Source organism: Pararge aegeria, chromosome 20, assembly GCF_905163445.1.
Source record: "Pararge aegeria chromosome 20, ilParAegt1.1, whole genome shotgun sequence".
NCBI classification, from domain to species: domain Eukaryota; kingdom Metazoa; phylum Arthropoda; class Insecta; order Lepidoptera; family Nymphalidae; genus Pararge; species Pararge aegeria.
Window position 1 is genome coordinate 7,742,978 of NC_053199.1, and position 18,685 is coordinate 7,761,662.

Below are 18,685 nucleotides of genomic sequence, written 5' to 3' on the forward strand. Positions count from 1 at the left end.
TAACTCTTTAAGTATCAAGTTATTGAATTTATTTAAAACTTACAATCTATCAAATATGTTCATGGAGCCCACAAGAATAACTGCTACTAGCGCCACCTGTTTGGATAACATCTTTACAAATATAATTCCTATAAGCAAAAATATTATTAGTAAATTAGACTCTGATCATTGTGGTCAAATTATTCAATTTGAAAATGTGAAGAAAAATGTTTCTAAACGTAAAATAACATTTGTTCCTGTAACATCCAACCGCATAGAGAAAATGAGATATAGCCTAGTAAATGACCTCCCATTCCTACCCTCAGGGGCGACTCCAAATGCAATGTACAGCTCCTTTTTCAATACCTTTAATAGACTATTTCATTCTATATTTACTAGTAAGTCGGTTGTGATTACTGATACATTAAATTTTAGTGAGTGGGCGACAGTTGAACTTCATAAAAATAGGCAAAAGCTGTACGAATTGTATGCTGAACGTCAATTTAACACTGGTGATAAGTTTGGGGATTATGTTAAATTGTTTTCCAAGAATTTTAAACGCGCTTGCCACTTAGAAAAGACGCGATACATCAAAAATAAAATTAAAAATAGCAGCAATGCAATCAAAACTACTTGGAACATAATTAATGAGGAGACGGGAAGAGTAACACCACGAAATATTAATTTTAAACTTAATGTAGATAATAAAGCCTTAACAACAGATTTCGAGGTGGCTACTGCTTTTGAAACCTTCTTTACCAACATTCCCGTCTCCACAACAGAATCATTAAACTCTTCACCAGATATGGCTCTCTCTCTATTAAAGGAAAATGTGCCTGAGTGTAACCATTCTTTTAAATTCACGCATGTTAGTGGCTCTGACGTTATTAAAGCCTTTAAATTATTAATTAATAAAAAAACAAATGATCTGTGGGGCATTTCCGTAAACGTTGTCAAATCATTAATTGATATTGTTGCACCCGATTTAGCCTTAATATTTAATAATTGTATAGATTGTGGTGTGTTTCCTGACTTAATGAAACTTAGTAAAATAGTTCCATTGTTTAAATCGGGTAGTACTTCTGACCCCACTAACTTTAGACCAGTATCCGTACTACCCACTTTCAGTAAAATCTTTGAAAAACTCATTTTAAATCAATTACTTTACCATTTTCATAAGTATAATTTACTTCATATTAAGCAATTTGGTTTCACACGGGGTCGCTCAACAATCGACGCAGGTGTTGAGCTAATACAAAACATATTTTAAGCCTGGGAGGAGTCACGTGATGCACTTGGTGTGTTCTGTGACTTATCTAAGGCGTTTGATTGTGTTCAACACGAAACGTTAGTTAGGAAACTACACCACTATGGAATTCAGGGTGTAGCTCTAGACTTAATGAGTAACTATCTACGCGATAGAATTCAGAAAGTCGACGTGAATGGAAAACGGTCTAATGGATCAGTTATGAAAATAGGTGTCCCACAGGGGTCTATATTAGGACCATTTCTGTTCCTTATTTACATTAATGACCTTCCTTACCTTGCCAAGGATAAACACGGGATAGTTCTGTTTGCCGATGATACATCACTGACTTTTAAAATAAATCGACGTGAACTAGCTTTTGACGACGTAAACAACTCTCTCGCTAAAGTGGTACAGTGGTTTGAAGCTAATAATTTGGTTCTTAACGGAAAAAAAACCAAGTGTATAAAATTCACTTTACCTAATGTTAAACACGTGAAAACCACTGTACTACTTAATAATGAGGAACTGAAACTGGAGGATACGACAGTTTTTCTAGGAATAACGTTAGATTCTAAACTTCAATGGGACCCTCATGTAAATAATTTATCGAACAGGCTTAGTTCTGCTGCCTATGCGGTAAAGAAGATACGCCATATGACCGACGTAGAAACTGCTAGACTGGTATATTTTAGTTAATTTCACAGCATTATGTCATATGGAATTTTACTTTGGGGTAATGCTGCTGATATTAGCACTATTTTCGTGCTGCAGAAGAGGGCTGTTCGTTCTATCTACAAAATGGGTCCGAGAGAGTCATTGAGAGATAAATTTAAAGATTTTAAAATAATGACAGTGTATAGTCAGTACATATTTGAAAATTTAATGTACGTCCATAAAAACATTTCTAAATTTAAGAAAAAATGTGACTGCAATAATTTAAACATTAGAAGTAAGAATAAACTTACAGTGCAATATACTAGGTTACATAAAATTCATAATTCGTTTAAAGGAAATTGCATACAATTCTACAATAAACTACCAATTGACATCTTGGAGATGTCTCTTAAAAAGTTCAAAGTTTGTATTAAACGTAAGCTTATAGAAAAGTCCTATTATAGTATAAAGGACTACGTAAACGATAAAAAAGCTTGGGTGTAAATTATTGCTCTAACCAGGTTGCTCTTCTAATAATTTAAAATTACATTGTGAGATGGCGATAACAAAAAAAAAAAAAAAAAACACCCGGCTAAGTTTGTTGTGGGCTTCTTCTTAGACCGGGACGCGTTTGGAACCCTCGTAGCTTTAGTTTTAAGTTTACGAATGTGGTTATCGCCATCATCTCACTACCGTGTAATTCTTATGTACGCATCAAAAGTGCCACCTGTGGGCCTACTTGAATAAAGATATTTTTGACTTTGACTTTGACTTTGACTTTGACTTTAACTAGCTGAAATATATATAACTGAAGCTTTTGAGCGGCGATAGCCTAGTTGCTTCGGCTTTCTTCTCCGAGTAAGACCACAGCACGAACCTGTAACTTTTATGCGATTAAGTTATGAGTTTTTTTTTAATTTAAGCGATTAAATATAAGTTTTTTTAAATTAACGTAGTTAAACGAAAATGATCCAACCCACATTGAAGAAATTTTGTGACATAAAGGGTCTTAAAGACAAATTTGTAATACAGTCAGGTTGCAGAATTTTGTCACACAACTCACAGTATGTTTCATATTTCAAAGCGTAAATAAATCCCGTCATAACTATTGCGATGTTATGCTTCTTTTATTTGTTAGCTCCCAAATTTCTTAAAAGGACTTCAGAGTGATCCCACGTACTCTGAAGTCATTTTCGTTAAACTACGTTCAAGTGGTAGATATCTTTTAAGTGAGTAGGTATACCAGGCATTAATCAAAACGAAGTCTGTACAGCCGTAGGCATTGTTCAGTTCAGTAAAAAGAAGTAAAACCGGTTGCTTTAGCGCTCTAGGAGATCCGACGTCTAGTTGGACTCGTGTTACAACTTCATTTGTTCGTGAATATGTAGGTGTATTAATTCAATTAATTTTGCGAATTCAAACTGGAAATTACTGGCTAAGTGCAAGTTGGACTTGCACACGAAGAGGTCCACCAAGGTTCAATATGGAACAATAGTTAGTTTTAACATTAAGATTTAAGTACCAAATAACACGTACTCGTATTTTGTATGGAAAATTGTTATTTCTGTCGTTTGTGGAAATAGAAAGTACACTTTTAGTGAAATTTTTAACTCTCTAGCTATAAAAGGTTCATGAGATTCAGACGGACGGGCGCATAGACGGACAACGGAGGCTTAGTAATAGAGTCTTGCCGGGGCGCCCTTTGGGTACGGAACCCAAAAAGCCACTAATCACGCTTCTGAATTTTCTTTGTTAATCAAGTAAAAAGAAAAGATTAGTTATAAAATTGTTGGTTGCTTCATTGTTAGTTGTTGGTGTTCCACTAATGATCTAGAAGTTTTGGTTTAGATCCCTATTTCTTCCAAAAACAATGTTCGGTTAAGTACTTGCAGAGAAAATCTCAGTCTGATCCTGAGTATAAAATTGGTATTGTCTAGTCCCAATCTTTGAAGAATACGTCTAGCCGACGCTCCCGATTTTTAACACTAATATGTGATAGTAATCGTTAAAGCCTTCCAAACCAAACTTTGGAGTAGCTTGCTAAGCTCTACAAAAAATATTTTAAAAAGTATAAAAACCTCGTTCAAATAAACCTTTTAAGGGCACCTACTAAAAACTAAAAACAAATAAATCTTAATCTCAATAGCAGCCGAAAACTTTTTCGTTTTTCGTAGGTGCCTACTGTGTGTCCTGTTCCAAAACATCTAGTAGGCTGCAATTTTATATAACTGGTATTTCGAACCGATTTAAACAAAATTCAAAATTCAACCCAAAAAAAGGCACCCAAAAATCAATTGGAGAGAAGACCATAACTATGTCAAATATGATGCGATACTTGTGAAATAATTCTGGAGTTTAAAAAAAATATCTGTTTATATTGGCAATTTTACAACAAATACACGTAACCTAAACTAAAAAAGGGTAAATCGCTTATGAAACAGTTTTCATACGACAATCCATGTGTGTAATTACGTAAGAGCTTCAAACTAGCAAACGCAGCTAACCGACTTAAAATATTTGCACAGCTTTCTATTTAATTGAATAATTGGCAGATAAACCGACCGATATATTTTATACTAGAGTTGTGCAGGTGACATAAAATAGATTTGAACATGTACACTTAAATTTATTTACATAATTTAAATTATCTAATGCAGACACAATGTTTTAAACCTCATTCCTAATTGCTAAACGATCTGTGCAATGCAAACCTCAAAGTGTCTAGTCGTTAATAAAAGAAATATTAAATGTTAAATTTAAACGAAAAACATCAATTTACGCAACTTTTAACCGTTCTTTTTTACTCATCGACTTAGTAAACAATTCAAATCTCAAAGCTTCTATGAAACCTAAGTACAGCTCGATTATGTTGTTTAAAACTGAATTATACTATTCAAGCTGCCAAATGAATAAGTACGGTCTTCTTATACAATCGACCATCTCATCGCAGGTAATTCTTGTAAAGAGAAAAGTTTTCATCTTCATAATTAAATACCTACGTAGATTCGTAAATAACACAATACAAGTTACAATGCTATATTTTGACCTAACCTAAGCTAAGCTAACAATTCACAGGTTGTTACGTAATACAAAATCTACTTAAGATAGCGATACTTTATATGGTTCAAGAATTATAAATTAATTATATAAGAGTGGACATTTTCAATCGTGTTGTTTTTTTCTGAACATTCGTACACAAAGGGTGGGAATTCCAGACGGATTGTAGATGGCCGGCGCCACCAGTCCTTATAATGACTGTAGACAAACTACAAAACCACGGGCGCGTGACGATGACCGGTGTTCTCATGTGCTAGCGAGTTGTAAAACAACTACCTACATATTTTGTACAGCCATTATAAACTAAATACCCTGATATTGTTGTTCCGCTACTGTACTCAAGCTAGCTTATTACAGAGACGTAAGATAAATAATGTGACGGATCCACTTTTTTTTAAATATTAATAGTGGGAAACGAGCACCTGATGTTAACGGTGATCACCCATAAACATCTGCAGCACCAGAGGAGCCACCGTTGAGTTCGCGGCTTTTAAGGAGTTTTTTTAAGGCGCCCCTTGAATAACCCTAGATTTTATTTTGGGGGAAACAAAATAAACGCATAGCAGAAGAATAGCAGGCATCCAGACGATGAGGATGGAATTTATTTCTACGGCGTGTGGTGCAGTCAGAAGTCAGGGAAGGAGGAGTAGGAGAGAACTTGTATACTTCGTTTAAACTATGAATCCTCGAATACATCTACACATACTGTGTTCTTAAATGAAGTAAATTCTCGCGTGAAGTTGAATCTCGAATGGTGATTAAAATCACCTAAGACTGACGCGTAAGAACCCATTGAATTCGAAATATATATACATATTTATTCAACGTAAAAGAAAATAAAGTAAACAGTGAGTATTACCTACTCAAGACAAAAAAGGTTAAAAGCATCGACAAACACACATTATATAGGTGCACACAGCTCATAAAAACGGAAGGTGCCGTAAAACAAAACACCGTTAAGCTTACAATAAAGAAATTTTATTTACCACACCCAATTTTTTACTTAGGATATAATTTGCTGTTTCTTATTAAAATGTTTTTACTGTGCTCATTGTTTAGTAGCGCACACATATTATATTTTATTCTCGAGAAAGGAATCGAGGAAAAAGCGGTATACACCATATGGGAACAAGTTGACTCCAAATCTGTCGACGATCGTGAGACTTGGCCGGTCGCGACATCCGTACTATGAGTAGGTACAGTCCAGTGGCGCCAAACTTTGTGATCTCTCCTTTTATATATATATTTTTTTAATTGTTGCTAATTCTGTTTTACACAAATCTCTGAACTAAATTGACAGGTCTCAAAATAGTGGCATTCTTTAAAAAAGAAACATTACGAAAGGTACTCTAGTTTAGTTTAGTTTAGAGATTCGTGTACATCATAATAAATTTGGCATAGTAATAATATATTATAATACATAAGTAGGTATATATTTGGACATACAATTTAGTTAATTTTACTTAACTATGTGTAATTTGTGAGAAACAATCCGATTACTTATTAATAATTGACTACTGATCTAGTTAAGACTATGTTTTAGTAGTCATCCTTCTTCAAATTTCATTTCCTATGTGATAGAAATATAGATGCATGAAATACCTACCATTATTTAAAATGCCTGCAAAATAAAAGAAAAACATAAAAGACTTAAAAATGAACCAGGTTACCCTGTATTTAAATATCAGTTTGCTTATTTCAAAATTAAAAAAACAAAGTAAGTAATAAATTGAAATGTGAGAAATAAATTTTGATTTAATTGATTTGGCAAGAAATGTAACTAATGAAAAACACCATAGCGATAAGGATAACAACAAATTACTATTGTTCCTTTTCAGTAGGATATTATGACCTAGAAATAATAATGACGCAAATTAAAAATACGAATACCTAAATTTATTTCAGTAGCAACTGCAAGTAATATAAACAGTAGGTATTTTTTTCTTCTCTTAACAATAAAAGTCAAAAGGTCATTTTGTTCGACCATTCATTATTTTCTTAATTGATCTTTCAGTTGAATTTGTAGACGGTGTTTTAAATAAGCGTGTGAAAGATCTTAAGTCCACTCTATACCATTGCTATGAAGCTAAAGTTTGCGTGTTAATCTCAGAAACGACTACTCAAATTATTACAAAAAAATACGTTAAATAGCTTTACATTATAAGTACCTTTATTGTATTTGAAGATTAGGAGCTTCGACTTTCGTACCCTAGCTTTAAAATGTTTGTTCTACAGTTTGTTTGTTTGTATTTTATACATATTGTTTTTTTTACAGTTTGTTAGGTAATGTCAAAACGGACAGGTGACGATTATTACATTCGGCTGAAAAATGGCCTTCTTAAGATAGCTAAGTCAGCTCTGTGCATTAAGAAACAGTAGAAACGCTATAGAATATTGAATTTAGGGAAATAAAATAAAAACCTACAGTAGATCCATTTAACATTATGGAGAACTCTTAATTATGCAGCCTCACGTCGTTTTCCTTCACCGTTGGACCAAGTGAGATTTTAATTGCTTAAATCGCACTTAACTTGGAAAAATAAAAGGTGCGTGCTGGGATTCGAACTCGCCTCCCCCCCGAAAGTGAAGTCGAAGTCCTCCCCACTAGGCTATTACCGCTTCCAGGAGGAACAGGAGATTAAAGAATATTAATTGCTATTGTCATCTCCGATTTATAATAAAAAGGTTTGTTGCAGGACTTTCAGGGTTTACTATTCCACCCTAAATAAATATTTTGTATCATGTTTCACGCAGCAAATATATATTAAATATCCGAAATAAATAAATTGATGATATAAACAGCAAACCAATATTAAATATCCAAAATAAATAAATTTAAATATCTGTATAGTTTTAACCTCTTAAATAAAGGTTTATTTCATCTGTTAGTGAAATAAACCTTTATTTCATTAAGAGGTTAAAACCAAAACTCGCATAAATACGCTTAACAAATGATCTTTCATAATAAAACGTTAACAAACGATCTTTCCAAAATGATGGCCCCAATGAACTAGCTTCCTCTAAATCACCTTTATCTCTGTTTAACCAAGATTGGTAGGAAGAGTTTGAGTCTAGGTCGTACGTCATTATTAGTCTAGACACAAATCGGGTCAGTCGCGAGATTAGGCGTTGTACACACAATGCTATGTTTGTTTCTGATAACATGATACTACGTGGTACCGAGAAGTAAGAAAGTTGTAAAGATTAACGTGATCAAATAAAGTTAGATTATATTATGCGTTTGTATAAAATTAATTATTAACACAACAAAAAGCCGCCTACCATTAAACGTCATAACATCTTATTTTTATTCAATTACGGAATATAATATTTCAATAAACGTTAAACAAAAATGTATTGTTGACACTACAATAATTTTATTCATAAGTTTTTAGAGAGACATCGTCGTTTATGTTACTAGCGTATTAGGTACCTCTCGAGTCTCAAACATACTTAGTACTGATGCTATTTCTTTCGAAATAGCAACAAGATTCTGTAAAATAGGTAAATCATTAATTTTATCAAAGCAAACATTTGCACAAGTGTGCAAAAAAAAGGTCTGCTATAAAACCTATAACGATTTAAGAGAAAAAGTTTGGTGAACGGGCCCACTATTGGTATCTACCAAAGAAAAGAAAATTACGCAGCAACCATGAGTAAACATACGCGTAACCAAACTAATTGCACAGATGTACAAACGCTTGATGCTTAGATAGGTGTACAGTCAACTATAGGTGGATTCGTTATGTAAAATTTTTTTTCAGGGTTTTATTTACAGCTAAGTAATCAAATTCCCTGCCTGCACATCGTGCAAACAGTTGAAAAAGATTTGTGTTAACAGCGTTTATGTATTCAGCTAGGACATATGATACTAAAATCCTCAAAAGCCAGATGAATCTATTTGGTGTAATATTCAATATTTTACATAAATGCTACAAAAAATAAAGATTTAAAATATTTATAGGTTTGAGGACGTATTCAGGCGTGTTTCCTCACGATGTTTTCCTTCAGTGTTAAAACAAGCCATATTTAATTGTTTAAAACGCATATAAACTCCAAAAAGTTTAGTGTGATCGAACACGGTCCACCCGAAAAAAAGGCCGAATTCTTATCCAATAGGCTTTTACTGCTTATTTTAAAGGGGTTCTTTTTTTAAAAATGTTATTAGGCTATACATAAAATCGCACTTATAACGTAGGTTAATTAACGTTTACGCAAACAAATCGCATTCGGTCTAATAATAAATAAACTAGCATTTTGCAGCAAATACACCACTCATAATACTGCACTAGGTTCTTAATTATTGCGTTGGCATTATTTAACGTGACTGAAACAAGTCTACATGATTTTCAAGACTTCTAAATCTAAATGTAGGTTATAGTTACATTGAAATGCACTTATAATGTAAGGTTTCGCAGTGGAGCCAAACATGAGTTACAAAGAAAGAAACAAACAAACACACGCACTATCGTATTCCAATACAAAAATTTTTTTTTATTATAAATCCCGGATCGGTGCAGCGGTTATGCCGTACGTAGGTAACAAACATACAAACAAACGGGTAATGGACGCTAAGTTATTTCATATCATTTGAAGTTTTGACAGGAGATAAAGTCCAATAATTGAACGAGGCCACTCGTAAAGTTAATTACAAAGACATCCATAAACTGTCTTAAAAAAAAAACTGTTCTGTCGTGGCGCCCGCGTCCGCTGAGCGTGCCCACTTTGGCTCCAAAGAAACATAAACAAAAACAAAGTGATATAACGAAGCCACGTTGCCTGGCGCCTGTCTTATCGCCCGGCACGTGGATTCTACCTTTGGCCCTTTCATGACTTTTTATTCCTAGAACACGTTCTCAGAAATTTTGAAACGTACCTTTCTCAGGTTTATTAAGTTGATATGTCCACGTTAAAAAGGTTTTAACGTCGTTTGAATTAATTTTCTAATTCTAACATTGGTATTCATAAGAATGACTGTATTTTTGATCAATAAAGAATGATATTCAGTACCAACTATACACAAATTCAAAGTGTTCGGTATATGTATTTAGAAATATTTATTATTACCATGGCATGGATCTCCACTCATAATGACAAGGGTTTAGTTCGTTACCACGCTGCTGGCGAAGTGTGGATTGGTAGACAGTTATATAGTTCATTACATTACGGAAAACTCTCAGGTATGAAGGTTTCCTTACAATGATTTTCCGTCACAGTTAAAGCGAGTTACAAACTTGTATTGCTTAAAGTGTACATAATTTCGATCAGTTAGAGGTCGGGAATAGAACTCGGTCCCCCGAAATATAGTGTTATTTCCTAACCACTAGGCTGTCAGACTACATTATAAATATTAAATGAACCTAACTGGTAAATATGTTGTTACTTTGTTTTTGTTGTTTTCAATAGTTTTTCGTTAACACAAATATTAGATTTCAGACTAATATACGAAAGAAAATAGGCTACCAACTCATGGATGAAAGTTTATTTTGTAAGAACACTTTGTTACAATGAAATAAATTTAAAAATTTAACATTAGTTTTTCACCTTTATTCTTGACCGTATAGTTGGAATGACATAAATCGTTATAATTCGTTTAATATAAAAAATCTTTAACCTTTACCCATTATTACAACAGACGACTTCTGTAAACGTTTGTTTATGGTAAAACATGAACGTCTGTCAATCAATCCCATTTTGGCTGCCGACTATCGAAATCTTTACCATCTTTAGATATAAAAGAGAGATCCCGAATTTTTTAAGTAGATGTAATTAATGTCATTTTGTTGTGAGTGATTTATTGAGTTTTGTCTGCATAGTGTCTTTTTGAGCACGATTTACGCCATTTGTATTTTTTGTCTTTATTTAACCGGGTTAATTATGGGTTTATTTATAATATTACTTCATACAGGATTTTCTTGTCTTGTTTTCTGAGATTATAAGTAAGCATACATATATGGATGAGGTCGGAGATAAAATTATCTACCATATAACGAAAAATTATGTAACATAATAATGGAACCATTTGAGAGATAGCACTTTGAGTCAGCGGTCGGTTAACTCGTTGCGACGATATCATTTACGTTATAAGTATAGTAAGATTTAAACAATACCATAACCAAAAGACTAATTAGTTTAGTTTTTTTTTTAATAATATATTCATTTATAGGAAGTGCCCTTGTGCAACAAGCACAAGAAATTATCTTTGTAAAAGATCTTAATATATTGTGATAATTAAGTGTGTTAAAAACTTAAATGAATAGCTTACCGGTTTTACTTTGCACGGTAGGTTAATTTTAGACGACTTGTGTGTGATAAATGTGATGATAATTTGATTAATATACCCAAATGTGTCTTCTTTTCAGGTAAATTATAATGAAAGTGCACCGCAAGAGGGGACAATTAATATCGATATCGAATTATAAACATAAAATTTAATAAGACGAGTTTTGTCTTAAATAAGAGAGCCAAAATTTGGTAGCATGAAGATTCCATAGCGAGAAACGGAGAATAGAGGCAGCATTGGTACAAAACATGCGTGCTAGTGCCTGCCGAGGATTCAGAAAAATGGATATGCAGTGTTCGATATTTAAACTCCTACTATTTCAAATGGTGGTCGTAAGGTGCACTGCAAAACAACTACCAGTGAATATGCCGAGAGTGGAGTTTGCGGGTGATTTAAAAGGAGAAGTCCAGGATAGCATAAGAAACCTTGTACATACCGGTAAGTTGTTTTTTCCTTTAACTACAGAACAATTACAACTTCAATCTTATATTTTTTTCCACTTGGAACGTCAACTTAAAGATATCTTTAAAAATATGTTAATCTAATAAAAAAATAAGCTTATTTCGCGCATGTAAAATCGTGAGATTTGGCGTAGTTAAAGTTTTTATGGAGGATACCTCAGTGCAGAAAGCAATAATTGACGTTTGATTGCTTGAATTTCCTAGTTTAGTCAAAGATCCGTTCAATTGCCATGTTAGTCTAGAAGAAAGCATGATCACGATATACGAAGTCCTGGATTCGACTCCCGATTTTGGGCAAAAATTGTTAGGTTGTCAAGAAATTCTCAGTACCAGTTCTGAGATAGAAAATTGGGGTTTCCCACCCCCCGTTGTCACCTAATACCGGATATTACCTATATCTATCCTGATCGTTAACCAACCGACTTTTGAGCAGAAAAGTCGGCCATCTTCAAGAGACAATAATAGAGTGAAAATCGTGCCTACGTAATCAACACAATAAAGTTAAGATTATAGTTACACGGAAACCTTGAGTAGATTTCATTAGAAATATCTTTCGCATTTGTTATTGTTGGCATCATATTCGTAGCAACAATTCGATCATTTGTTAACATAACATTACATGATTACATAGTTAGTATCGGTTAAAATTATTACCTGTCAAATAAGCTTAAAGAATCTCAAAACTTGATACACCTAATGAAATGAAGCGTTACACTTTTTTATTAATTATAACTAATTCGAGTTCATCTGTACATTACGTACTAATTTTTTAAACCATTGCACTAATGGCGATCGCTTGGAGGCGATTTGCTGTGGTCCTTGTGGTACCCTACATCGGTCAGATCTTTACCTCTCTATACCTACTATAAGCAGTAGCTTAAAAATCAGATGACAAAGAAACTTTTATTTTATTGACAGAGATAGTGGGACGACATTATTTGCAATAAAACCTTTGACACACTTTTAGACCAAATGCCATCTAAAAGAGACCGTGCTCGTCTTCTCGCTCTCTCTGCTAAAAAGTGCGGCTACTGGCTACATGCTCTCCCTTCAGCTAACCTGGGCACAATGTTAGACCACACCACTCTGTCGGTGGTGATTGGTCTTAGGCTTGGTACCTCTAAAATTCAGCCTCATCGATGCCACTGCGGTGACAGCGTTGACACCTACGGTCACCATGGAATCTCCTGTTCAAGAAGCGCTGGTCGCTTCTCTCGCCATAGCACCATCAACGACATCATCCGACGATCTCTTGCTACCGCTCACGTACCAGCTGTATTAGAACCTATTAACCTATTTTTTAATATCCGCATCAATATCAATGAACATATAAATAGTTCGTACCTACTACCTACTTACATGATACATTTAAGTCAAACTAAGAAACTTCTTTATTACTAACTGTTCAATTATTTTCATCATAATCTTTATCCATAGCATCGATCTTTAAGTCGGTTAAAAATTAATAAAACCTAAAACGCCGTAAGCAATTAAAGTTGACGTATAAAAAGATAAATGTTAAATGTTAAATTTATAAACTCGTAAACCTAATCTTGAGAGTTGTTTTGTGGTTGTCGCGAGTTTGAAATGCTGATAATTGGATTCGAGTCACAAGAGACGTTCCGAGATTGCCTTTGAAGGATTATATATCTCCAATGTATGTGTATTTAGGGTATTGCCTTGTTTATTTATGTGAACATTTTTAAAGAGTTTGATACTCTTTAAAATGAATAAACACTGATGTGTCTCACTCTCTGAACCGATTTACACGTATTAAGAGTTGCGAACCTTACTATAAAAACAGAATTTTTATAGTATCACTTTGTTTGCTTTCTGTCCATATGTCAAGGCCACTAACGGCTTGAGGCAGCAAGTTAAAATAAAGTCAAATGTGTAGTTAATAATAATAATAATAATTGTTTAATTCAGGTAAAACCCATTTCAATACACACGTAAAAAAAGTAGTAAAGAATTTTAAAAGATCTAAAAAATAAGAAATGGAAACTATTTAAAAAAATACTATAAAATATACTAAGGATTAAACGCGTTAATAAAGCGTTTTTCATATTTAAAATATCCTCCTCTCAAATATCTCAAATAGGTATAAATAAAATAAATAAAAAAACTGGATTTTGTAAACAGTTTAGTTAAACATCGTTTTCTTTAAGCGCCTATATTATAAAAGTAGGTATAATATAGGCGCCGATACTACTTAGTATATCATGTGGTATTTGCATATTTTTTCAGAAGTGAGGGTTTTATCTGGTCACTGGTCACACTCACCCTTGAGAAAACACGGTATCATGTTTCCCAGATGGGAAGTCACATATGCTGTATCAAGGCCAGTGCATCCAAAGAGTTTTGAAATTTTTGAGGATCCTTTATCGACATTGCCAATATAGTCGTAGCGTAGTTTTACTTTAATATTACGTACAAAAACATTTTAATGGCAAAAAATCTTTTGTTTGCGAAAGAAGAATAGATACCTACGGTAACACTAATAATTGAGACTTCATCATTGAAAAGCTTGAACCAGTTGACCTAGAGACTTAGGAATATTATTTTATTTTGCATATAGACGCTTCTCAAGTAACATATTGTATTTTATTATCTTCTATTTATATTAAAAAAATCGTATTTGTCTGGTATTCTATCAAGTATCAAAAACAATTCCTTCAAACAATTTTAAGATAGACGTAGGTAATATTATCGCACAATAACACGTTGATGAAATTAATTATAACTCTTCCTTTATATAGGTAGTAGCCTTTTAATGTTAAAAATGCGAAAGTATGTGTTCTTTTATTTATTACCTAACTTTGGCTCAAATGTTTATATTTGATGGAATTTAGCACAGATATAGTTTGCTTTTCACTCCGGGGAGTTAACGGGTCACGCGAGATTTTTAAAGAACCGAAAGAACCGCAGTCGAAACTGCTCTTCTTGTTTATAATATTTTGTTATTTACCGTCTCTTATTCATTTCAATCCCAGATCCGATCCCCGGGTAAGACCAAGAATTGTAAGGCTTTGGCTTAGACCTAACAGTCCGGGGAAGGCAATTGGCGGTGTCTGTCCGAAGACGTCGGTCCCAGTTATTATTGTTATAATAACTTATAATAATCATCGTAATTGCCACCAAGCTCGACAGAGAAGACCCGCTCCCAAATTAGGGACAGGGACAGGGAGATAGATTAGGGACATAAAAATGTAAACATTAATAGACATTATGTGACTATGATGATTATTTTGAAGAGCGAGATATCGTGGCTATAGGCATAAGTTCGTGTAGAATATATGAAGTAATCGTTTACATGTAGTAGAGCAACATAGTTATTCTCAGACCTAATAACGTGTCAAAAATAGACCATGGATAGCACAGAGCAGGCCAAGCCGAAAGCACGCACAAATGAGGCATGAGCGTAATGAAACAGCACCATAAAACACCATTGGCTGGCATGTTTTACAAAACTAACCTATTATGAAAGAATACACACGCTGAACGTATCTAGCCTGGTCGTTGAACTTGCACGTTGAAATTATTATTGAGAGTATCCAATTATCATTTGTAATTAACTTGGAAAAGCTGAGATTTTACGATTGGCTACTTATTCGCATTGTTTACTTCATCACTTTAAAACTTCTACTTCCCGTAAGATACATTAAATTATAGTTATCTAGTAGTTAACGAAGGCTTAAAAAGTTAATGGTTTGTGTCTGTCACTCTTAATGAATTTTATTTCCAAAAATAAATGATATAATTAAGGTTGTAAATGCATAATAAATTTCCCTTCTTTTAAGTATCAATTATGTGTTATTAACCTAACCAAAGACAGTGGTGATAGCCCAGTGGGTAAGACTTTGTCTTCTCTTCGGGGCATCAAGTTCGATCACCAGCACGCACCTCTTACTTTTGTTATTACGATAACAGAAAACTTCACTTGTTTTAAAGGCGAAGGAAAACTTCGTGATGAAACCTGTATGCTTGAGTATTTTCCATTATGTTCTCAAGGCCGTGTGAAGTTTACCAATCAACACTTGGCTAGCGTGGTAGCCTATGGCCTTAAACCTTCATTTTAAGATTTTAAAAGGAGACCCGTGCCCGGTAACGGGTTTATAATGATGATAACGGTTTCCTTGTTAAATTGCATTTTGACAACATATTATGGTGAATCATTAAAAAATATCTGATGTTCTGAAGTAAAATAAACCAAATTCCAAGGTCACTGAATTCAAGTACCTACTGATAAACTACGTGTGCCTATACACATACAGTAAAGCAAAGTAAGTGATAATAGGCAAAACTTATCAGTGAAAAGTGTAAAGTATAACGATCTGTATATCTTATCTTCCTTTATCAATGTTAAGCAAAGCAAACCTTATCAGTCGCGGCGAATAAGAGCGAATCAGTGACGCGTAATATGACGTAAAGATCTCATTTGTCATCAAAAGATAACAGGTTTTTAACTCTACATAATATATAATATGATAATTTTCAGAGAAACAGGTAGTAAAATGCTCCTTCTTAAGAAAAAAAGGTACATGTATGGTACCTACTTATACTACTGCGTATGTTGATTACGTACATAAAATATGTAGGTATACCTATCCTATTTAACTATTCAGTTAAAAGCATTTGTATCCCGTTTATAGATAAATTATTTAACTTTCTTAATACATTTTAAATAATTTAATTATTAATTATGTTTATATTATATAGTTTTTAATAACGTTACATAAAAATAGTCCCTCTCTGTGGAGCGCATAAGCTTTTAAATTAAAAAAGTCAAACGGACAAAAACGTGCGTAAACGCACTAGTTTAGGTATACTAAGTGAACGTTGCTTGCCTTCGGGTTCCTTTTAAATGTTTTAAACACGTGAAAGTGTATAATTATACCTATTACCAAAAATAACCAAGAATCAATCAGTGAAGAAGATATATTTATATTGATTTCAATAAAGGTAATGTCTTATCGGTTAGAATCGGTATTCACGTCACTACCAGTGGCCTGCATACAGAGCCTATGTACTAAACGGGCAGATAATATAAAGAGAAAAAAAATCTCCAGTACGAGTTATAAAAAACTTACCCTTTATATATTATGACCCGTACTGGAAAGTTTTTTACACTTTATATCATCTGCATGTGCATACCCTCTATGCGCGCAACTGGTCACTACGAACATACGAATTTGTAATTTAATGTATAGGTATTAGGCCTATTTGAAAGAAAACTAAAAAAGTATATATTTTTACACGTTCCATATCTTATTCTATTTATAGAAACAAAACAAATAGATAACGTGCCTCAGGTACATTTAACACTGAAAGCAGATAAAACATTGGCTCTTGTCACAGCTCACATAATACCTCAGTTTACTCAGTGTGATTGTGTACTATTAACGTATGATGTAACTACTCTTATCGGTCTAAGCCTGGTAACTCATTTTTGAGTCAGATTTTGTCAAGTAAAAATATGGAAAGCTGTTAGCGAATACTTTATCCACTTCAACCGAAAATTTGTTCGGTTTTTAAATCATCATAAAAAGTAAGGTCCGATATTTGGCACAGCCAAGCATGAAAAAAAAAATACTGATGATAATGATCTCAAAGTAGGTGCCTAAATATTTCTCAAAGCTTTATAATTCTACTAGCTTCTGCCCGCGACTTCGTTTGCGTAGACTTCAGAATTTCGTTTAAAGCTTCACTCGTTACAATTTTTCATCTTACCACGGGAATTATTTAAGAGATCAGAATAGAAAGTACAAGTCCTTTTCAATACTATAGGTGACATGCATACCAAATGTCAAAGCTGTCTACCCATGGCTTAGCTCGTAAACAATTTTCCACTTTCCCTCGGGAACTACTTAAGGAATCAGGATAGGAGGTGTTCTTTTCCATATTAAAAGCTAGATGCACGCCAAATTTCATCCAAATCCGTTCAGCCGTTTTTGCGTGATTGAGTAACAAACATCCACACTGTCACATTTATAATATTATATTATAGTACCGTATATATAACAATAATATTACTAAATCACTTTCGTATATTTGATGTACATCATATTCGATATATAATGGGTGCTGAGAAAGGAGCGGCTGGTACCTACTTACTACATCGCCTGAGGCCTAAGATGTCTAGATCGGTTTAGACGGTGTGTCATGGAATAAAGGCTTTTTTAAATCACGAGTAAGAGAAACCATATCTCATGTCGATTAAAGGATGCAAGTTATTTAGGATTTAGGTATTTGCTAAATCGTATTAAGATCGTATTACAATATATGCATCGAACATATGAATTAATGAATAATAATACACATTCATTTTAGACAACATGTACAGAAAACAGAAAAACAAGCATAACAATTAGCATATAAAAAAATGAACTAACCAATAAAATTACACTATTCGAAATAATATATAGAATATACACTATAGAAAATGCAATTCTTAGGATGTATACTCTTCACTATTGTCAGGTGATATAAGAAGAGTAATAGGCAAATTTAGATATACAGGATCTTGACAGAAGGACGACTTGGATTGTTTGCTCAGCTGATTTTCACTTTGTATCCCGACCTAACCTTTTACAAATCATCCTTCATTCATAATAACAGTGCCTACCGGAAAAAAATTTAAAGCTCATGTTAGGTGGGGGAAGGTTATATATGCGTAAAGCTTAACCTGATTCTACACATGCAACTGCGTATGAATAATTATTGCGTAATAACCATAAAGTAATTTAGTTCTTCATGCAATAGCATCTAGATATATATATATATATATACTAAGTGCCTATCTAGATATATCTACGAGTATCTCATAGAAAACCACAACACTACCACAGCACATAATTTCCACAAGTATAACAAACGAACGACAATACTATATGCATGTCTAATTTTGACCTAGTTTTGTCAAACAGTATTTATTGTCGAATTATTTAAAAAACATGGGGTTCAAGCTGACCCTTTTCAAATATAAGTGAGCATTCCTTGACG

General features: G+C 33.5%; 1 protein-coding gene across 1 annotated transcript in view; it reads left to right on the forward strand.

Moving 5' to 3' along the window:
• Positions 1-18,685, forward strand: part of LOC120632625 (A disintegrin and metalloproteinase with thrombospondin motifs 7-like) — a 122,235-nt gene that overhangs the window by 32,719 nt on the left and 70,831 nt on the right. Inside the window, exon 2 of the mRNA XM_039902569.1 lies at positions 11,302-11,660. Coding sequence (XP_039758503.1) covers positions 11,471-11,660 — 190 coding nt within the window. The 5' untranslated portion in view covers positions 11,302-11,470. The remainder of the gene's footprint in view (positions 1-11,301; positions 11,661-18,685) is intronic.